General features: G+C 64.1%; 1 protein-coding gene across 4 annotated transcripts in view; it reads right to left on the bottom strand.

Moving 5' to 3' along the window:
* Positions 1–22,676, bottom strand: part of ATP2B3 (ATPase plasma membrane Ca2+ transporting 3) — a 62,646-nt gene that overhangs the window by 36,765 nt on the left and 3,205 nt on the right. For 3 of the 4 annotated variants that reach the window (XM_041741991.1, XM_041741987.1, XM_041741989.1), the window contains exons 2-6: positions 7,740–8,100; positions 2,752–2,949; positions 2,392–2,649; positions 2,014–2,139; positions 1,253–1,378 (exon numbers count right to left, since the gene is read on the bottom strand). In XM_041741991.1, coding sequence (XP_041597925.1) covers positions 1,253–1,378; positions 2,014–2,139; positions 2,392–2,649; positions 2,752–2,949; positions 7,740–7,947 — 916 coding nt within the window. In that variant the 5' untranslated portion in view covers positions 7,948–8,100. Of the gene's footprint in view, positions 1–1,252; positions 1,379–2,013; positions 2,140–2,391; positions 2,650–2,751; positions 2,950–7,739; positions 8,101–13,835; positions 13,924–22,676 lie in introns of those variants that run through there. The other variant, XM_041741988.1, reaches the window with a different exon arrangement.

Below are 22,676 nucleotides of genomic sequence, written 5' to 3'. Positions count from 1 at the left end.
GGAGGGTAGAAGGAGCACCCTGCCAAGCAGCCGTCGCCGTGTTGAGGCTTCCCTGGAGAGGGGGCTGGGGACTCCGGCCCAGCCCGAGGCCCAGGGCCACCCACCCACCTGCCTATGGACCCCAGGGGGCTCACCGTGGGAGCCACTAGGCTGAGCCCTGCAGGGGGAGGAGGCTTGGCACGGCCAAGGTGGACAGGGCCCACGGAAGCTTCTAGGCCCACAGCGGGTCATCCGTCTCCTCACCGCCTCTAGGAGCAGAGTAGCCCAGGGCTGGGGACACTAGCACACCCTTTCCCATGCTGACGTGCCCCCTTGTTGCCTATTTTCTGGGCCTAGGGGCCCTGACTGAGGTGCGGCCGGGGACTGGCACCCCGATGTCCCACTGCCCCAGGGGCCCCAGCTACAGGCTTTTTACACGCTCTCTGCACACACGTGCAGGTTCTCTGTGCTTCTAGTGGACCCGAGTGAATTCTCTCGGAGGCACACATCTAGAAAGTTCTGCTCCCCACCTGGCTGGACTGCAGGAGCAGCCTGAGGGGAGACCCAGGTCAGAGCAAGGTGAGCGCTGAGCTGGTGCAGGTAATGGGGTCCTGACCCTGAGATTGGGACTCTGGGAGGGGGCTGGTGCCGAGGACAGTTCTGTCGTTTTGCCGGCACTGCTCTGAGGACCGGAGAGGAGGACGCTGGCCACACGGGGGGCTCAGAGCAGCGGCGGGAGGAGGCGGCAGGAGGGCCGTGTGCCGGGGAGGCCGCGGTGGCTACAGAGCTGGGCTCTCACAACACATCCGTCCCTCAACACTGTTTTCCCTGGGGGTGACGGCCCCCACCCCATCCCAGCTTCCTCTGGCCCTGCGCGTCCTCCGGGGGGGCCGGTCCGTTCCGCTTGGGATGAGCGCACCCAGGGTGGGCACAAGGTCCCCAGCAGCACTGTCCCGAGCCCAGGTGGCTGGCCCCTGTCCCTCCAACCCCATTCCCACCCTGGCACACACTTCCCAAAGCCTTTTGGGAATAGCTGCCCGAGGGAAGCTGCCCTTACGCAGAACTGCCCTCTACCCCATGCTGGCTCTGGGCAGACCCCAGAAGATGGGGTCCCCGAAAGGAGTGAGAAGAGAGGGTGTAGCCTTCCACCCCTGAGGGCTGGAGCTGGAGCATGGAATGAGGCCACAGGGGATGAAAGGAGCAAGAGGCGGCTGCACACACAGACGGCCAGGCCCTGGTCGCCGCTGGGGACGGGACGTCACCGTTTCCTCACCTTTCTTATCCTTCTTCTCCTCCTCCTCTCCACCGGCTCCGAGCAAGGTAAAGATGATGCCTGTCTGGGAGTTCACACCAACGGCAGTCACCACCATTCTTCCAGAACCTTCCATGACATGAGTACCTGGCAACACAGAGGGACCAGGACAGGGATTTGTACGGCTGGTAGGAGGCGCACTAAACACCTCCAGTTCTCTCGTACGAATCCCAGAAGCAGGGACTCATGTTTGCAGGCCCCTGGAGGCTCTGCTGACCCTGGCTCCGAGGGGGCCTGGAGGCCCACACGGGAGCAGCTGCCTGCCCAGGAGCATAAGGCGGGGTCCTCCCAGGTCCCACCTGGGGTCTCCGGCCTCTCTGTCCTCTTTCCCACTGCATTTGCTGCTGGGATAAGCACTGGGCTAAGCCAAAACCTTCTGGAAAGGGAACGCTACCCGCCCTGGTTCTTCCTGAGTGTCTGGGTTGGGGCGGCCCACCGCAGGATGCTGACTCAGCCAATTCCCCACCTCTAGGGGGTTTCGTCCGGGTTTCGGGGGGCCCCTGGGGCTTGGAGTGCCCACTGCCTTCCCCAGTGGCTGGAGCTACCACCACCACGCCTGCCACAGGCCGCTCTGGCTCCTGGGCGGGGGGCGTCTTCAGACTCTCTGACCAGGGGACCCCTGGCTGCGGGGTGGCGGGGCCGCATGGCCTCCCAGGCTCTTGGGTGCTGAGCTGGCCCCCAGGGCAGCGGCAGCCTGCGTCCTGGCCTCCCCACAGCCTCACCTGAGAGCAGCATGGGGTCTTTGTCAGCTGACTTGCGCACGTGGTCTGACTCGCCTGTCAGGGAGCTCTCGTCGATCTTGAGGTCGTTGCCTTGGATGAGCACGCCGTCAGCAGGCAGCAGGTCTCCTAAGGCCAGCCAGGCAGCCGGGACCACAGGCTGTGGGTTCAGGTGGCCGTCCTCCCTGCCGCCTCCCAGCTGCCCCAGGACGGCTCTCGAACCTGGGGTGTGGGGCCCTCTTCCCCAGGCTCCTCCCTTCCGGGCCGGATTCCCCGACCCCCAGCCCTGTCTCCGCCCGAGCCCCCACCTTCGGCCCCCCGACCCGGCGGGTGAAGGCCCAGGCGCTCCTAGGGGGCAAGGCCGGCCCGGGGTGCACTCACCGTACTTGACCTGGGCGATGTCTCCCACCACCAGCGCGGCCACGGGGACCTGCAGCAGCTGGCCATCCCGGATGACGGAGAACCTCTGCTCCTGCTCGATGCGGCTCTGCAGGCCCCGGAACTGCCTCTCCTTGCTCCAGTCGTTGAAGGCCGTGACCAGCACCACGCAGGTGACCGACAGCAGGATGGCGGCTCCCTCGATCCAGCCCGCCTCGGCCTCCCCTTCGTCCTCTGCCCCCGCTGACACGTTCCCGCACGCTGTGCCCGAGGGCGGCAGGGAAGGACGGGTGGCAGCACAGTCACGCCGCGGTCCCTGGGCTCAGGCCCCGCTCCGTGCCCCCTGCCGGGCCCGCCGCTCACCTTCGCTCTCCTCTCCAGGCGGCGCGTAGAATGACAGGCCCAGGGACACGATGGCGGCCACCTCGAGGATGATGAGGGTCACGTCCTGCAGGGCCTCCCACACCAGCTGCAGGAAGGTCTTGGGCTGCTTGGGGGGGATGAAGTTCTGCCCGTAGATCTGCCTGCGCTTCTCCAGGTCGTTGGCATTGTTGGCCAGGCCTGTGTGGCGCGGGGACGGAGAGCGGGGACACGGGGGACCGTGGGGGACCAGCAGCACCAGGCCCTGCCCTTCCGCCCCGGCTCGACCCCGGGCGCCCGTCCCACCCCCCAGCCGGCCGCACCCCAGCCCTTCTGCAAGCCCCGAGGGCACGGATGCGGGGGCGCACGCCCCCCAGCTGCCTGGGCCACCCTGGCACACCAGCACCCAACATGCAGTGAGCGACGTGGAGCCCCTGGCGTGCGGGGCGCTGGACCATCCCCTCGAGGGGCCCAGGGACATCTCCGGGCTGCGCTGGGTCCCCCAAAGGGCCGATGGGAAGGAAAGCAATAACACACAATGTGGGGGGGGTGGGCAGAGGGAACCCAGCCGGGCCCAGGATGGCCGAGTATCACCTGGACACAGAAGAGAACGGAGCTTGGTACGAGACTGGGGTGCACGGCCCAGAGCCAGCAGGCCACCGTCAACTGGGCCCAGTGGTTGGTCCCACTTGGGCCGTGAGCCGGCCAAAGGGCTCGCTCCATTCCTTCAGGGTCCAGAGGAGGAAATTGAGGCCGGGGAGGGAAGGGGCCTTGTACCCGTGAGCCAGAGCTCTGGACGGCAGCCCAGGACTCCAGGTCAGGGCGACAGGGGCCTCACGGATGCGCAGCCACCGAGACGGGGGCAGGGCCAATCACTGCGTGCGGGCCCCGGAGCCTTTATCATCTGACAGGACCTGGGGGAGGGTCGGGCTAGGGGCCCCAAGACCGTTTCACCTGAGCACTCGAGCGTGGGCCTCGCACCCATGGCGCCTAGGAGGTGCGCAGGAACCATCCCCGGCCCTGCGTCCTCACGGCCTGCCCTCTGGACACAGCTGGCTCCTCCCTGACGCCTTCTCTAGACCCCGCTGCTGTGCCAACCTTGAGCCCCGAGCTGGGCGCCCCGGAGAAGGGCGGCGATGGGACGCGGGATACCCTGCACACGCGCACCTGCTCCGGCCTGGGCGGCTGCGTAGGTGGCAGTTGGTGAATGAACATGTATGAGGCTAATGGGATTGCGGGTGATTCATGCTGATGCCACCGTGTCCCCGGGCCACCAGGCAGAGGACAAGGAGGGTGAAGGATGAGGAAGCCAGTCCCAGTGGGGACCCCGTGTGCTCAAGGCCCGGGAGGCCCCGTCCACATCCCAGACAAGCTGCTGTGCCGGCGGCAGGAGGCAGGATGAAGGACTCAGGATCGAGGCCCACGGAGGGGCGAGCTCCGGCGTCTGGAAGGTGGGCCCTCAGCTTACTTCTCATTCTCGCCACAGCCCACTTCCTACCCAGGCCGGCACCCAGCCCTCTGGGTCTGCCTCTAGAGCATGAGTCCCGTCAGGTCCATGCCTGAAGCTACCAGAAGCTTCCATGTGGGAACCGACACCCAGGCCACCGCCCCCCAAGGCCAGACGCCCACTTGGCCATCTTCCCCCCTCCACCAGGCGGGCAGCCGGGACCCAGTCCCCTGGACCCGCCCTCAGCCCTCAGGATGCGGCTTCCTTCTAGGCCTGTCCCCAGGGTGTCCAGTCCCACACTGACACCTGGTGGACGGACGGCGGCTCGTTGCTCCCGGTCCAGAGGAGTTGCAACTCCCTTGGCCTCCTGAGGGGGCAGGGAGCAAGCGACAGGACGACGCGAGGTGGGGGTCCCCATCCCCAGCCTCTGGGGTGTCCCCAGCTGGCTCGGGCGGGCACACAGGACGTGGCCCCCAGGCGCCCTGAGAGCAAGGAAGTGAAGTGCTACGTGGGGGCGCGGAAGGACTGGGGAGGGAGGAGGGTGGGTGTCCCCCGGCAGGGACATCTGGCTTTGGGGGGGCCCAGTGGGGCCCACCTGAGGCAGGAGTAGAGCCAAAGGCCGCGGGCGGCGGCATAGCCCCGGCGCGCCTCCCCAGCTGGGCCCCCCAGCTCGCCGAGCCCAGCTGTCCCTGGCCTCCTCCCCGGGGCCTCCCGGAGCTGGGCCCTGCAGGGGCTCAAGTTTCTAGAGGCTGCAACTTTCCAGTTGGGTGCCCGGGAGCTCAGGACCTCGGCTCGTGGGGGCTGGGGGCCTGGCTGAGGGCCTGGGCCCCGCTCCCCACTGAGGCTTGGGCCTCTAAGCTACAAGACATGTGACAGGTGGGGTCAGGACTCTGGAGGCCCCTGCACCCTGGCCCTCACGGGCACCCAGAGTTGCCACGATGCCTGCCTGAGGAGGCCACAGGTCCGGAGACCCTCAAGAGAGAGCCCACGGATCCCCTCGGCGCCCTGTCTGCATCCTGCCTGCCTCACTTCACGGCCAGCTTGTTTCCAAGGGAGGCCAGGCCCTTGGGGCCCCTTTCCCAGGACTGAGCTGGCTCGGTTCCTCCCTCCCCCTCCCCCCTCCCCCCCACCTTCAGCCTGTCCCTTGGCCTTGGGTTGCCCTTGGTGCTCTAGCCATGCTTCCTCTCCCTTGCCCTACCGCAGCCCCAGGCCACGGCATTCCTGTCGGGCTTGGGGGTCTCGGCTGCTCCCGGTAGTCATGTGGGGGTCAGAAGGGAGCTGCGGCCGCCCGGTTCCAAGCATGTGGCTGCCCGGCAGGCCCCCAGCAGCGGCTGGAGTGCCGGGGCAGGGGCGGGCCGGTTGGCATGGACACAGATGAGGGCCCTACCCAGAGCAGAGGCCAGATGCCATCGGAATTGGATTAGGACCACGCCGTGCGGTTCCTGCATAACCCGCCCGCTCCTTTCCACGGCTGCTGGTAAAGGCCAGGCCGGGGAGGGCTGGGACCCGGGTCCCTCCGGTCGCCTTGCCACCGAGCTTGGCCCAAACCCCAGTTCCCCCAGCTTCTGGAATCCTCTTAGAATAGCTACAAGGGCCGAGCCCATTGATGCGCTTATTGCCGGGAACAGACTAGGCCTCCTGCCCCGGTACGCCACGCCCCCGCCCCCGTGGCACACCTTGCCAGGGCATTGATGTGGGGCCTGGGGTGCAGCTAAGCCGCACAGTGGCCTCGGCGTTGAGAGGGGCCCAACGCCGAGGCCACCATGTCTGGGCAGGAGCAGGGACATCTGGGTGACGGGCTCCAGGGCTGAGTCGGCCTGGGTGCAGGGGGCCAGGGCTCCGGGGCTTGAGAGGGGAGGGGTAGTCCTCACACTGCTGGTGCTTCAGGATGCAGATCAGGCCCGGCTGGCTCCCTCTGTCGCGGCCTGGCCACCCACCTGGGCACTTGCCCTTCCCTCCACCCACCCTCCACAGGCACCGGGCAGGCTCCAGAGCCACTGTGGCAGAATCAGGCAGGTTCCCAGGGGCCTTGACATTTTAAATATTTAACAAGGCCTGACAGGCAGAGGAAAGAGCTGCCAGCTGAAGCCCATCTGCTTCCTTTTATCTGGGAGAGGCCAGAGCCCTTGTGGCTAAATGGCCCTCCACCCCAGCCTCCCCCCAGCCCCAAATCCTGGGGGGGGGGCAAGGAGGAGGGAAGGAGAGAGATCCCTCTGGCCCTGAGCCAGGCCATCTGCCCTGATAACACAACACACCAGGCTGGGTCCCTTTGGAGCACAAAGAAGAGAGACCCAGATGGCCCGGGGAAGGCCACTTAGGCTTGGAATTCCTGACCTGGCGCAGTGGGCACCCTCTCACCCAGCCCTCGGGCCCACTGCCTCCTGGGTGGGCCACCTCTGCCCCCTGCCCCAGCTATGTACCCCCCACAGACGGACAGGGCCAGGGAGCAGGGGATAGGGGTGACGGCCAGAGCCCTGGGTCGACAACGGTGTGAGAGCTGAGATGCGAGCTGATGAGATCAATCAGTGCTGGCTGAGAACAAGCCTGGCACTGGGCTGGGACGGGCCTAGTGGCCCTGCCAGGGAGGTGCCAGCTGGGCCAGAAAACACTCCAACTGCTGGAATCTGGGGCCAAGCCTGGCTCCTGGTGGTCCCAGCCTCCCAGCAGCCCCAGCGAGCAGGACTGGGGAAGGCTGCTGCAGGGTAGGGCAGAGCTTTGTCTCCAAAGCGGGGGCAACGGGCTACTGGGCAGAAGCAGGGCCCCAAGATGGTGGTCAGGCCTCTACCTCTGGAACCTTCTCGAAGTGGTTCCTCAGCCTTCCTAAGGCTCTGTGCGGCAGCTCTCCTCAGATCTACGCCGCCTCAGGCTTGCACCCCGTTGGCAGGCGACAACTCTACCAGCGAACCTCCCGTGCACCAGGCTTGCGCGTCTCTGGGACGGCCTGCGGCCAGTGGCACCTCCACCCAGCACCCTGCTCCCCTCGGTTTCCAGAGAGAGGCCCCCCGTAACCAAAGCCCTCACAGGGCCGGGGCCCTGCACCCCTTCCTCGTCTTCCTGCACCCTCAGGGAGCCCTGGGGCCGACAGGGCCCTGCCCGCGTCCTCCGCTGTGCACGGGAGGGTGCCCACCCTGTTGCTCACAAGAGCTTCTGGGCTTTCTGTACCGTCCTCTTCCTGCCCCTTCTCTGTTGCTCCATTTCTACTGAGTCCAAAGAGGCGAGAGCAGAGAGCTGCTGATAATGGAGCGGATCAGACCACAGCTCCTCGAGGACCCCAGGTCACCGACAGGAGGACCTCTGCACCCCACACACAGCAGCTCCCGCTGGAGGGCAGGGGTGGGTGGGCAGCCACCGTGGGAGGGCACAGTCAGGGTCAAGACTGCCTCTAGGAAGCGGCTGCAGTAGCCCCACCCAGCCTTGACCAGGCCTGCCCCGGGGGTACGGAGCACCCTCAGGACACCCCTTGAATGGGGGTTGCCGGGTGGCCCGTGACCACACGTCCCTGATACCCGCGTGGCCTGCATCGGGGCCCTGCCGGGAGCCTTACCCTCTGTGGGCGAGGTCTTCAGCCTCCTGCAAAGCCCACTGACGTCCCCGTAGGCTTCCTGGACCTTCTGCAGCGCTTCGGCTCCTCGGAGCTCCATGAGGGAGCGCAGCTCAGCCAGTGTGCACCCGAAGCCGCCGGCATGGGGGGCCTCCCGCTGCTGCTGGGGCTTGGGGTGGAACTCGATGGAGCTGTTGGCCATGTCGCCCATCCTGCCTGCCGCGCTGGGAGGACAGGGCGCCCGACCTCTTCACAGGTGCAGCCTCGGCTAGGGGCGGGCGGCCACCCGAGGTCCCAGGGCCCGGGTGAGGCGGGGTGCGGGGAGCTGCAGCCGGCGACGGGAGACGCGGCTGAGCACGGACACCTGGGGAGAGGTGAGAAGAAGCCAGGGGCGAAGGTGAGACAAAACTGGGGTCCACGCTTCCCAGCCATTTTCCGCAGCTCTGCACTCCGTCGGGGCCACGGAGATGCCGACCGCAAAGTTCACCTCCGAGCCTGGGCCCGCGGCCCTCGTGCCCTGCCAGGCCCACTGCCGGCGACCCCTAGTCCTGCGCAGCATGAGCGGAGGCAGGAGGCTTGCCTCGGTGGGGAGGGAGCCAGCGTTAGTGTCCCCTGGAAGGGACCTGCTGCTGCCGGCACAGCCCAGCTGGGATACGAGGCTCTAACTGCCTCCCAATCTGTCTAGGAGCCAACAGCGAAGTGGAGGCGATGTGCTGGGGGGGCGCGGCGGCACGGGCGGGGGTACGTGGACCACCGTTCTCCATGGCCGAGCCCCACGGCGGCGGTGGCGCTGGTCCAGCACAGCCTCTGTGGCTCCCGGTCTCAGGCTCGGGACCGCGTGGGGGGGCGCAGGGAGCGAGCCAGGCCCGGGCTTAGTGTGCAGGGGTCTCGGCTGCCCTGAGGGCACCTGAGCGGCTTGGGCAAGGAAGGGAGGTGGCCCGGAGGGAGGGAGCGTGGAGGGGAAGGAGGGGGGAAGGGGAGAGGTGGGGGCGGGCACACAGGAGAGAGCGGAGGGCAGCGAGGGGCCCTGGCCACTTGCGCATCAGCTCCCCCGCGGCTCGGTGCCACCACCCCGTGCACGGCCTCCTGCCCTCCACGTGGTGGGTGGAGGAGCCGCCACAGACACACATACTGCCAGCGTGAGTGCAAGCGTCCCCGAAGGTCACACTCCCAGGACTGCACTAGGCTAGGAGCACGCGGCCTTGGCCTTCACAGCCGCGGGCGGCCTCCTGACAGCGCTGCCCAGGTGGGCCTCACCCTTGGCCTTCGGGGAGGCTCCGGGCTCCGAGGGATCTTCTGGGAAGCAGATGGTGGCCAGCGCCCCAGGTTTCTGACCTAGGACCGCCCGTGGAGGCCCAAGGGCCCGGAGCCCTGCGGCCTCTGCTCCCAGGAGAGCCCCCCCCCCTACTGCGGGCCCAGCAGACACCACAGGCCCCGGGGGACAGGCCAGGGTCCCTGGGAGGAAAGGGCCAGCCCCCGTGCCTACAGCCCTGAGGGGCCTCAGTTCCTCGGGACGCTGGCCCTGCGACGTCAAGAAGCGGCGCAGGTCCCTGGGCTGGTCCCCGCCCGTGACGTCCCCCTGCGGTGGGGCGCAGACGGGCACCTCAGAACGCGCCTTCCACATTCTGTAAGCTCGAGCACCGAAGTGTTAATCCTCTAGCCTCTGCACAGGGAGCGGCCTCCGTCCAGAAGATGCGGGAACATCTGCCCCCCCACCCCCAGGATGCGCGGCCTCCGCCCTCCCACGCAGCCTCCCGCTGCCCGCCTCCCTGTTTGCCCTCTGAAGGGTCCTTACTGAGCATCTACTAGGTGCCGGGGCTTCAGTCGGCGTCCGGGCCAGGGCAGGCCTCTTGGAAGGGGGCACATTCGAGAAAAGACCAGAACGTGCTGGAGGAGTGAGCCATTCCTCCGGAGGGAGGAGTGCTCTGACAGTAGGGAGAAGGCGGGGGCCGGGACAGGCTGGGGGCGAGGGCTGCAGACCCCGCGGGGCCACAGGGGACCCGGGCGTCACCAAGCAGGAGCTGCCGGCTGAGGACAGGCTGGAGGGGCGGAATTTGAAGGAAGTGAAGCTTTCATGTTCAGGGCGTGTGAGGCAGAGTGGGCTCCCTCCGGGGTGCTATGCCAGGGCGCCCCCTCGCCTGGGTGGGCGCAGGAGGGATCACCGGGAACAGAGGTCGGCCGGATGTAGTGGGCCACCTGGGTACTTTGACCACAGGCCATTTCCGGAACCTAAGGAGGCAGCCGTGGCCGCCTTGGATCTCTCTAGATGCCTTGCCTGTTGCCCCCCGACCCCCAGGATCCACCCCCGCTGCTCAGGACAGTGGCCCTGCTGGGCGCACCTTGTCCCACCCCCTCTCGGACCCTGAGCGTCGCCGGTCTGCCTCTCCCTTCCCAGTACGTGGCGACCCCAGGGGGAAACCCACAGTGTTGGGCTCCGTGTCCCCAGCCCTCTAGCCTGTCGGCCGTGGGGCACGAGGGACAGGTCTGGCTCATCTGTGCAGACATTGGTCTCACCCCGCTGATGGCACAGATGCCTCCGCGAGTAGGCCCCGGGCAGGCAGGGCTGCTGCGAGAAGACCAACCAATGGGCTGTGGGAGGTGTGAGTCCTGGCGGGGGGGGGGGGGGGTAGGGCGGCACTTAGCAAAAATGTGAGTCAATTGTCCCCGAGCAGAGTCCCCGTGCCATGTCAGTCCCGGCCGGCTGGTAGGTCCCCTCGTCAGGCTGAGGGGAACGGGCGGCACTCACCCCAGGCTCTGATGCCTCTGGCAGGCAGGCCACTGGCCGGCACCCCAGACCTTCCACTTGGGCTCCCGGGCCCCGGGGGCCAGCTATGTGTCTGCACGGCCCCCCCAGAGCTGCCTAGGGACTCCACGGGGCTCCTTCTAGAAGGGAAGCCAGGTGAATTATTTGGTTCCTTCGGAACCTTTTATCTCTTTGGCCTCTACACCCACTTGGAGAAGGTTCGGTTGGAAGGCACCCAACCCCACCCAGATGGCATCAGAGGGCTTCAGGGGTGACAGAATGAATGGTCCAGGGGCGGGCGGGCTCAGGGGCAGGTGCTGGGAGATGGCAGCACAGCCTGGAGGAGGGCACCCCTCCATACACCTGCTCACAGCGGAGGCACAGCCCCCCCAACAGGGCTCCCCGAAGGCGAGCTCTGGCCTCCCCTCCTGTTCCCTACGCCTGCCCCCTGGGGTGGCCCCGCCTTTGATTAAGCAACAGCGGTGGCCCAGACAGCCACACAGGGTCCTTGAGCTGCTCCTAATTGGTGTGCTGTCATCACTGCGGCCTACGGGGCCTGTGGTGACTCACGTAAGGGAACCGGGCAGGGAGGCGCGAGGCCTGACCTTCGGCGGGACACAGCGCGCTCCTGCCCTCGCCACTGCCTCTCAGCTGGTCCTGCCGCTCCTCCGCACTCGAGTATCCCCTGGCTCCCCGCCTGCAGCTGTGGCCGCTCCCGCTCGCTCAGCGCCCACCACGCAGGCCCCACGTCTCCACCTGCCACCTCATAGCTTCCCCCCGTTGAGCAGCTTGTCACCGCCCTGCTCTGGGAGACCACTTTCCCCGGTTCAGATGCTGCCGCTCTCTCTGCCTCTGCGCTGCCTTCTGGGAAGCCATACCCCCCGCTTCAATGTCCACCTCCCCCATGAAATAAAAAGCCAGCTCCTCTCCCGCTTCCGCTGCTTCCGCACGCTGCCCACCCGTGGCATCAGGCGCCCTGCCCCAACGGCCTTGCCCGCTCCGCACGCCCCGCACGCTCCACAGGCACCTCGCCCCGCACACCCTCCGTCCCCTCTCCACCTGATGACCTCTGACACATGTGAGTGGCAATTCAAGGGGAACATTCTCCACAAAGTCTCTGCCCAAATTGATCACTGCTGAGTCTGTAATCCGGCGACCGTCCCTGTTCTGCTGTGCTCGCCGGTGACCGGTGAGCGCGTCTTCCCCGCTCTCGGGGTCGTAAGCCGTTGGCGAGACGTGGTCATTGAACCGGCAGGACGTCCGCGCCGTGGCCAGCCCTGAACGGGAACGGGGGCCTGGAGGCGTGCGTGACCTGGGGCTGGCTAGCGAGGAAGAGCTGGGAGTGTTTTGTGTGAGTTGGGGTCACCATCCCGGAGAGCACGGGGATGAGGGGCAGGAGTGCCTGGACCCCCAGCACATCCCTCTCAGTGTGCCCAGGGGCTCCGCCCGGGTCTGGGGGGCCCCTCGAGTCCAAGACCGTGCTCATGCTAACCTTCCTCGGCTTCATTAACTCTACAGGCAACAGGGCAGACAGGAGCCATCAGTTAAATCGAAGTCTGTCTTGCGTGACTGTTGGCTCCTGTAGAGACCAAACGGCAAGTGCTATCGTTTTTCTGGGGGCTTCTCTAAGCTGAGCAATTCATTGCCTCCCTCGTTCCGAATAAGGACAGTAACCGTCACTGGAAGGGCCGAGAACAGAAGCGACCGGGCCTATCAGTTCTGCAGGCCTGATGGAGACTTTCTCCTGGGCTGGCTGCCTAGAACGGACTGTAGGCACTAAAAGTGCAGGGAACATACCATTTTGGTACTTTCATCTTTCAGACCTTAATTGGCTTAATTGAATTGCAAACCTCCACAGAGAGGGACTCACGCCTTCTGATATTTGCTCCATCCTGACCCAAGTTGGCCAGGACGGTGGGGCGCGGCGGGGCGGGGGGGGGCGGTGGGGACTACAGCAGAGACCTGTGGCGGGTCCTCCGGCCCGCCACACCCCTGCTCTGTGACTTTCAACAGGGTGCTGCCAGAGGTCAAGTTCGGGCCTGTCACCTTCTGGACCCTTCCCTCCAGTGGGGCCTCAACACCCTGAGGCCTCCTGTCCCCCGGCCCAGGGACTCACAGCCATGTGATGAGAGGCCTGGGAGTCCCCATCTGCTCTGTGCCTGCCCTCCCTGGCCACTTCTAATTAGGTTTTGGAGGGTCTCCCAGCACCCCTGACTTACCCTGCCCTGATCTCCCACTTGGCCTCCTGGATCTCCTCCCTTAAGGCTCTGGGCACCCCACCACCCGGCAGGAGGCTAGGAGCTTCCTGAAGGAGGTGGGGGCACCTCTGTTCCCAGGCTCCCCTCTCTCGGGACCCCAGTCCAGATGCTTCCCTCACGGTACCTCATAAGCAAGGGGCAAGAACACAGCTGTCCGTTTCACGGATGCAAAAACTGAGGCTGAATCCTGACGCGTCGCCACCTCTGACTTGCGGGATTTCGTTCTCCAGTCCTTGTCCCCTCCGTGAAGGCGAGCGTGGGCAGCCCCCACGGGAGACCAGGCCCCCTGGGGGAGCACCGGGGGGGGGGTCTCCCTCCTGGCAGCTAAGGAATTCACCCCATCTTCAACTGTGGCGACACGGTCCCCCTGCAGCCCCTGCCCGCTGCCGCCGGGGTCTGAGTGGGCAGGTGTCCCCAGGACGGATGGGGCCTGGCTGGCAGCAGAGACTAAAAGCCAGGAAGTCCCAGGTCCCTGCGTCACTCCAAGTCACGGTGTCCTCACCCTGTGGTCAGTAAACTGGTGACAAGAATATCCCCCCGGTGCTTGCCCAAGGCAAGAAAGGAGCAGAATCCGGCAGAGCCAAGTCACCTCTGAAGCGGGGGTCGGAGGGTAGGACACGGGGCCTCAGGGCCCTCCCGGGCACATGCCCTCCACCACCGGCCTCCTTGGGGCACACTGCCTGCCGCCAACTCCCAACAGACCCACCGAGCCGGGCCGCTTTCCAGAAAGACCCATGGCTCAGCAACGTGACTCACTGTGGGGATTCCTTGGAAAAACTGTCCCCTCCTCTGTCCACCTCCTGGGCCCCCGGAAGCCGGGTCAGGCCCTGCGGAGACTGAGGGGGACAGCGGGAGGCCCCCCAGGCTGGCCCCGGGCCTCCCTCGCACCTGGAGAGGTGGGGCGGGGCCGGCGGGAGCAGGAGCAGGTGGGGAGTGGGTGCAGGGGCCCTCGGCAACCGGCCGCCAGAGCCCTGCCCTCTCCTGTCCCAGGCAGGTGAAGAGGTGGCTGGGCGCCCCTGGGACCCCTGGCCGCCCCCTCCCTTGCGGGGGGCCCTGTTCCTCCTGCCCAGCCCCGCCCCTCCCCTCTGCTTGACACACCTTGGCTGGCCACCAGGTAGGGGGAAAGAGGGCTCCGGGGATGAGGCCTGCATTCAGCCGAGGAGGGAGGGAGCGCGCGCTGGGAGGGGGGAGCCAGGCCGAGAGCAGCCTCATTAATATTTCAGAGGCACCGTCACTGCAGCTCCTGGGCCCTCGCAGCCCCAGCACTGGTGCTAGCCGAGGGAGGAGGATGGGAAGAAAGAAGGAAATCAAACAGAGAAAACAGATTTAAAGGGACAGTCCCCCCTCCGCTCCTTCCTCCTCCTTGTTCCTGGTACAATCTGTGCACAGCCAGGCGGCTCTCACGGGGAACAGCTTTGGGCAAAACCAGAAACAGCAGAGAAGGGCCAGCCCCCCGCCCCCCACACACCCCCTGTACCCCGCCCTCTTCCCAAATTCACACACACGCCCCCCATCTGCAGGTCCCCGCACCTCCGCCCCACAGGGCCGCCCCCAGGCCACAACCAGGCCACGAGGGCCACCTCAGGGACCCACTGGGGGCTGCCAGCCAGGGCAAAGGATGCTTCCTGCCAGTGCCTGGTCCAGGCTCACACGACCGTCTGAGGCCGGCAGAAAGACAGATGCACAGACGCCAGACATTGGAAGTCTGCTAATTAGAGCCGAGCCAAGGAGGATTCTGGAACCCGGAGAAACTCAAGTCTAGATTCCTAGAGGTGGCAGGGACCTGGGGTTTAGCCCCGGCCTACAGGTGCGTGAACTTCTACAGTAGCCTTGGCTACCTAGGGCCCAGGACTATTCTAGAGAGGTGGATGCCAGACGTGCAGGGCCCCCTTTCCACAGGGACTTGCAAGGTGCACAGTCCCAACCGAGGCTTCGCAGTCACGAGAGGGTGGCCCTGGGAGCGTGCAAAGCCCCCTGCCCGGGGAGCCCCGGGGCCCAGCCAGCTTTGATGCCCCACGTCGGCCTGCCTTCGTGGCTCGGGGAGGGCCCAGAAGCCTCCAGCTAAAACACGCCCCGACGGATAATGTAAAATGGTGCAGCTGCTACAGAAAACAGTACAGCAACTCCTCAAAAAACGAAACACACAGTCACCGTGGGATCCAGCAATTCCATGTCGGGGTCCAGACCGAGAAGAATCGGAAGCAGGGTCTCTAAGAGACTCGCACACCCGGGTTCGTTCGTAGCGGCTTGATGCCCAATAGCCAAAAGGCAGGAGCAGCCCCAGGGCCCCGGGGGGACGGGGGGGGGGGGTGGGATAAGCCCGATGTGGCCGGCGGTGCAATGGCACACCGTGCGGTCCCCCAGAGGGAGGACTTTCAGACACCTGCTACGACACGACACGCGTGAACGCGGGAGACATCCTGCTGAGCCCGAGAGCCAGACACAAAAGGACAGATGCGTCTACGAGGTGCCCGGAGCAACGGATTCAGAGGGACAGGACGTGGGACGTTGGGTGCACTGGGGGGGGGGGGGCGGAGGGGGCCTCTGTGTCTCACGGGACAGGGTTTTAGTGGGGACGCCCGAAAGGTGCCGGGGCAGGGTGGCGGGGGCGGCTGCACAAAATAGGGACGCTCTTGGTGCCACCGCGCCGTGCACGTGGTTAACATGGTGAATTTGAGGTCCTCGGGGTTTAACCACAATTGAGAAACCAAACAGGTCTCACCGCCCCCTTTGCCCTGTGTCCAGGGATCGCAGGAGTCCCACCGCCTTGACTGGCGGGCGGGCCGGTGGTCGTGCCCAGGGAAATTTTAACTTTCAGGAGCATCCATCCCCTATCTGAAGTGGAAACCCAAGGCACCGGCTGTGCGGCCCTACCCCCACCCTTTGCGCTGGCTCGTCCTGACCTTTGACACCGCCCACATCCTGCCTCTGCTGGGTGGTTGCCCTATTAGGTGGCAGAGACAAAGAGAAGCCGAGAAGCCGGGAAGCTGGGCTCACCGGCGGCCACTGGCACCGGCTGTTGCCCTCCTACCTGCCGGAAGTGTGGCCCCCCACTTCCCACGCGCCCCCCACCCTGTCCTCAGAAGGGACCAGAGGGGATGGCCAGAGCCGTTGGGGAAGGCCGGGCCTCCCCCTCTGCATTCTGCTTACATAAGACGCCTGCGGAAGTGCTAACGAACCCCCAGGAGGTTGTGGCAGAGACTTGCTAGACATTCCCCGATCTCTGCGCCTCTTTTCCAATGTTGTATTTTAATTTTTAATCAGGCGTCTTGTCATCCAGCAGAACGACTGCATTCCCCCAACTCTGGTGCAGCTCCCTGTGACCACGTGACTCGGTCCTGGCCAACAGCAGCGGGCCCAGGGACAGGGCCACAGCTCACTCTTGGACTACACGTGGGATGGCACACGGGACGGAAGGGGGACAGGGCCAACTTCAGGGCTGCGTCGGAAAGGGCAGGAACGCCCCCCGCGGCTCGCCGAAGTCTCTGCCACCTAACCCAGGCCCACGCGTCCACGCGCTCCCTGGGACACGCGACGACCCGGAGCTGGGCTCCCGCTCACCTGTGTATTGGACCCTGTCCCGGAAGTTGTAGCCGAAGCAGAAGACGCAACCGTGCTAGTACTGAAGACAGACAGAAGGACAGTCTGGTCACAGGCGATGCCCAGAGCCTGGGCCACGAGCGGCGCCGCTCCCCGTGCCTGACGAGGCACGCCGGAAAGGATTTGTTCCCAGCCAGGAAGGGGGCTCATCCCCACTTCTGAGCTGAGGCCGCTGAGGCCCAGAGAGGTTGGGGAGCTCCCTCCAGGTCACACAGCCAGCAAGGAGCAGAGGCCAACGTGAACCCGAGTGGTCTGGCTCCAGAGAATTCTACATCGCTCCTCTGCCAAGTGACTGCCCAGGAAACCCCAGAAAAGCAATGAACACACGATTAAAACCAATTAAAAGAGTTCAACAAAGTGGCTAGACAGGAAATCTGTTCCCATAAACCTCAGGGCTCGGGAGTGCAGCCACCAGAGCCAGGCCTGGCTGTCCCAGGCGGCTCAAGGCACAGCAGCAGCTCTCTGGGGCTCCACGTTCGCATCTGGGAAATGGAGCATCGTTCCTCCCTGGGTGGGTGTGAGCTCTGAGGACGGGGTGCCCGCGTGCCTAGCCAGGTCCCCAGGGAAGATGAGGACGGCCACGCCCCTTGTTGGCTGCTCGTCTGCCACGCCCACCTGCCCAGAAGCCCTGAGCTCTCTCTGAGCCCATCTGGACCCCAGAATTCAGAGGTCGGAACCAGGCTCCACTAGAGAGACCAGAACATTCTGCTTGGTCAGGCGCCAACCCCATGCAGCACTTGGACGCTTCCCCATTCCTGGGGGCCGGGGCCACGAATCCCTCCTGGAGAGTGCTAGACACTGCGGGGACAGCTGGCTCCCCACGATGCTTCTGGAGGGAATTCCACACCCCCACGCTGGTGCCTCTCAGAGCACCAGGTGCCCCTGGGTCCCACAGGGAAGTCGGAAGCCCCTTTCTGGCTGGGGCCTTGAAGTGTCATTATAGGGGTCACAACTCTACCCTGGGGAAGGCAGTCATTTGTTTCCTGCCAGAGAAGGCGAGAGCTGGGGAAGGAGAGTGCGAGAGAGCAGGAGAGGAGAGCTGATGGGCAGGAAGCATAATGACACTAATTATCCAATTACAGCGGGCTGCTCAGGACAGAGCTGCATTGCAGCAGGGAGCCCGAGCCAGCCGCCCCTTCCCCCCCGGACTCGTGGCCTGGCACTCTGTGGCCCACGCCCCTCCCGCTCTATCCCACGAGCACTTGGCGGGTAGTGAGGTCCCGGGCCTGCCCCACAGAGCGCTGAGCCGGGCGGCCTATGGTCTCAGGAGTGACGGGCAGGAGGGGACCCGGGCACACCACGGCTGGCCTCTGGGACCTGCCTCCAGCCCACGAAGGGGCCGAGAAAATACACGGAGGGTCTCGGAGGTAGCAGATCTCTGTTTCCCAGGCTTTCATAGAGGACACACGGACAGAAGGAGGGGTGCCCCATCCCACTCCTCCCCTGTCTCCCCAGCTCTGTCCGTGGTACCACACTGGCCGCCCCGCCAGCTTCTGATCCCCAAAGCCAGCAGCGAGCCACTGGAAGCACCCAAGGCCTAGACAGGAAATTAAGGAAATGGCAGGCCGCTGAAGGCCACGGGACGCTGCAGGCCCACGGGTGACCAGACAAGGAGGCTGCCGGGAAACACACGTGTCCCCCTGGGGTCAGGCTCCACGGGGGTCCCATTGTGGCTCCTGCTGAGGAGAGGATCTGGTTTCTGGAGTCAGGCTGAAGCCCTTGGGAGGATGGGCTTGGGGAGACTCAGTGGGTCAAGGTCAGGGGCCAGGAGGACTGTCAGGGAAGGAGACCCACTTCCTGGTGGCCAGTAAGAGTCTGGAAGACCAGGTGCAAACTCCCACACATCTCCCATCCCACAGACAAAAGGGTGGAGCCTTGTAAGGCCCCAGTTGGCTGAGGTTAGGGGCAGGTCCCTAGAGCCAACTCGACGTGGAGAAGGAGCTGACCGGGGCCATCACCATCTGGGGAACTTAGGCACAGGTCACTCTGAGCACTTAGGAAAGACCTGGGCCTTGGCCATTGCTTTGCAAGGGGAGTGGCAAGGGTGCGGGCCGAAGCGGAGAAGACATGTCCAGACTGCAGATGGCAGTTGAGTCTAGCTGGCCTTCCGTGACCCAGACACCAGAGCGCTCACGCCACCTTTCCGGGCTGACTTTGGAGGAGTACCTGCTGCTAACGGCGGTGACAGAGGAGCCAGTGACGGGCAGGGAGGGCTAGCTGCAATGCCTCCAGGCCCGGCCCTAGCACCCTTACTAACCCCGGCCGGCCACTGTGGCAGGAAGCACCGGAAGGTCACCAAGGGCCTGGCTGCCATCTCCTGAAAGATCAAGTCCCGCCAGGTCCCGAAAGCCTATTTCTGGCGGAGGACCCCAGGACACAAAGCCAGAAGCATCTCCTGCAAAGCCCTGAGAGGACACTGCAAAGCTCTCGCAGGCCCAGGAGGTGCCGAGAGGGACGGAGGGCTGGCGCAGAGGCGCGGGGGCCCCTCCTGTGTGGGGACACCTCGATGGTGACGGCAACGTGGCGGGCGCTGAGCCTTCCCCCTCGGCATACCCCACACCACGGCCCATCGGCCAAGGACCAGGGGCCTCGGCAAGGAGGCACCAGGCGGGGGTGGGGGCACCCTGCACTGGCCTCTGCCGGGCATGTGCCCCACGCCCCTCTCCTGCAGGTGTTGGACTGATCAGGTGCGGGCCTTCCTCTGACCGCGGGGGCACCCCACTCACGGGGCAGCACTCGGGGACCCCAGCAGCCCAGGGAGCCCAGGCTGCCTGTCCCCGGGCCACGTGCCTCTCTCATGGGCCTGTGGCTCCAAGGCAAGATGGGAAAATCGGGCCCCAAGGCACCAGCGGGGCCCAGGAAGCACTTGCCCGGGCACCTCCCCACGCTATGCACCCAGGGCACTGAGCACTCCCTGCCGGCCGGGTCGACTGTGGAGGACCCTCCCCTCACGGTCGCGCCCCGTGCCACCCTCGAGGCCTGTGCCAGCAATCCTGCCCACGGAGCTGCTGCAGAGACAGGCTGCCCCACGCGTCTCGACCCCGGTGCGGGGTTTGTGCCCAAACGGCAGCGTGCGGGGATTCCCAGGGTCCGGATGGTCCAGGGACCCACGCCGTCCCCAGGCCACTTGGGGGGAAAACAGGCGGTGGTGGCTCTTGGGACGCTCCTTCATCTGGGGCAAGCCAGCGACGTGACTCAGCCCTGTGGTCGAGTCCCACGCCCCAGCCGGGTGAAGGCGGCCGGCGGCGATCCCCACCTCTCCCTGCCCCTTCCCGGCTTTGCCAGCTTTGTTTTCCTGTTTCTTAATCAAGAGGCCCTGGTGCTCCTGGGCTGTCTGGCCGTCCTCAGCTGTGAGCCTTTGCTGCGCACACTCGCCTGCCCACACCCACCTCCCCCTGGGCATCTCTGTGAGGAAAACCCACAGTGTCTGTGGACAGCAGAGGACGTTCGTCTCGCTTTAAGATTTCTAAGGTGTGACCTGCAGGCCGGGTATTAAGAGATACAAGGTGTGGGGCCACACACAGGTCCGCAGAATGGGCCGGGCAGCTCAGAAACGGGCCCTACTCCACATCAGGACCCCTCTGGGCTTAGGAGGCGTCACACGTTAGCTGGGGCCAAAGCACTGGAGAAAAGAAACGGGGAAGATGGGCTGGCCCTCAGGGAGACAACCCAGAGCCTCACCTTGAATTAGTCCCCAAGGCAGGTTTCCTTTGGATGAAATGGGGTTTGGTAAACTATGGCCCAAGGGCCAAAGCTGGCAGCCAAGTGTTTTTGTGAATAAAGTTTTATTGGCGCACGGCCACATCCATTCATTTCTGTCCTGTTTGCGTTTGGGACAGAGACTGTGTGGCCTGCAAAGGGGGAAAATATTCACTCTCTGACCCTCTGTAGGAAGAGCTTGCCCACCCCTGAATCAAAGGGTTGAACATCTTCAAAGTGCAAACCACACACACACACACACACACAGATGCATGCACGCACATACGCACGCACATACGCACACCCAGGGCAAACCCCAGAAAGGCTAGCTCTCAGATTTTTGTCGGGGGTTCTGCAAGCCCAGAAGCAATGGAAGAAATCACAAGAACCCGTGACATAGAAAGTGTTTATCTTGTACGTGAAAACATTCAAAGGCAAGGAACAAAGGATTTTCCAAATCACTTGCAACAGGCACGCTCAATTGTCAACAGCGTTCATGTGTCGAGTTTATCCAAACCCACGAGCAAACCACTAGGGTCGCAATAAAGGCGAGGCAGGGACAAACCCCTAAAAAAGCGCGAGAAGCGACTAAATGAACGTGGGAAAACGCTCACGCTCGCAGACAATTAAAGAAGTGGATACCGAAGTCGATATTTTGGACCTGGATGTTTCTGCCAGGTTGTTTGATTATAATATCTGATGCTGGCACGGCTTCAGTGAGCCAGTCTTTCGGATGTGCTGAAGAGCCCTTCTGGAGAACAATTTGGCAGAACGAGCTTCGGTCTGGGCACTCTCTCCTCGGGACAGGATGAGCATTACCCACCAAGATGCTCAGCAGAGCCTCACGTATGACAGCAAAACGGATCTGACTGCCTGGATCGCCACAAATAGCCAAATAATTAAGCGAATTATAATCTCTTGAGAGAATATTATTCAGCCATTAAAAATTGTAATTACAGCCCTGAGGACTGCCTTGATACATCCTGGGTGCCGGGCAAATCGCTGTTGAATGGGCAAATGAGCATCCGCAGCTCTTTCTTCGCACGATTCAAATTCCTTCCCGATTTTTGCAAGAAGCACTTACTGCTTTCGAAAGCCTCAAAAAATTAAACCATATCCATTTTGGAAAAAAAAAATTCATTTAGGAAGGGATTATATTAATAAAGAAAATGCTTATGTGAAGTAAAAAATAGATTAGACGATTGTGCCCACGGTATAATTACAGTAATGTGAAAATAAACGGCCTATGCAAAGAGAGCGGAGAGGAAACCAGTCCAATAAGATGGAAACCCTGGCTTGCATTCTGGCGATAGGATGGAGGGGGGTTCCTACGTCGTCTACTTCTCTGTGTTTTATGAATCTTCTATAAAGCGCATGCATGTTAAGAGCATGATTTTTAAATGGAAAGAAATAAATGTTTTTTTAATTATTTTTTTTAGACCCAAGAACCTCGCCCATCTGTGCAGAGCTGCTCGGGGCCACCAGCATGTTCCAGGTGAGCAAGCCTGAGACGCAGGGCAGGGCCAGATCCACGTTTGCCCCCAAGCTAGTGTGCCAGGGCCTCGTGCACGTGTGCTCCCAGCATGAGGCGCTCTTGCCATGTTTGTGGGGGCCCCTGGGCTGGCCTTCCGCAGTGGTGGCAAAGGCCCCCGGGCTCCCCAGGGGGCAGGCGGGCTGCCCAGAGGGCTCCACACCACCCTTGACCCAGTCCCTTGCAAGGAACCATGGGGGGATAGGCAGGGCAGTGAGCTCGGGGTCCGGGTGACGACTGGAGTCTGTACTGGCTCCGGTGGCACAATGTGACAGAAGCTTCTGGAATGATGGAAATGTTCTCTGTCTGTGGGCTGTCCGGTACAGTAGCCACCAGCCACGTGTCGCTACTGGGCACTTGAAATGTGGCTGCTGAGACTGAGAAACGGAATTTTTAAGTTTACTTAATTTGAACTAAATTACCACTTGTGGCTAGTGGACTGCGAGGCTCTCTAGACAGCGCCTCAACATCGCTGCTGCAGGAAACAACGTCCCGTTTGTATAAGGGGTTCCCTTTTACTGAGGGACCCACCTACGGAACCTCAGGCAGGCTCAGGACCATTTCAAATAAGGCGCTCCCCGATAACACGGGCCCGGCACCCCATCCGCCCAACTCCGATTCCGAGCCAAGTCTCTGGAAACCTCTTGTGCTCCAAGGCCCCCGCCAGTGCCCGGAGGTGGGAATCGGGAGAAACCTCCAGCCCTTTCCTCCCTCCGGGCCTTTCCACTTGATCCTGTGGCTCTGGCCCGGGCTCTGCCAGCGACTCAGCCATGTGACCTCGACCTCTGTCCCCTCCCGACCTCGGCAGCCCAGGACACCCAGCCTTGATTGACTCCCGCATCCGAGATCCTTTCCCTCCATCCCGGCGACGCGTGGGCTCGGATCCCGCTCTCCAGGCGGTACCCCGGCCGCCTTCCAGCACCTCCCACCCGACAGAAGGTGCACAGGCAGGGGACGGCGTGCCAGCCGGGCGCCACTTGGCCCGGCTTCTGCCAGCCTAGGCAGGGCAGGGAAGAGGGGCGCGGTGAGGCGCCAGAGCCCCGGCCCAGGAAGCGGCCCCCCGGGAAATGACGGCGCCCGGGAGGGGAGGCCACATCTGCGCACGCCGC

Source organism: Vulpes lagopus, chromosome X (genome assembly GCF_018345385.1).
Source record: "Vulpes lagopus strain Blue_001 chromosome X, ASM1834538v1, whole genome shotgun sequence".
Classification (NCBI taxonomy): domain Eukaryota; kingdom Metazoa; phylum Chordata; class Mammalia; order Carnivora; family Canidae; genus Vulpes; species Vulpes lagopus.
Note: the sequence above shows the minus strand (reverse complement) of the source record. Positions and strands in the feature narration are given on the sequence as shown.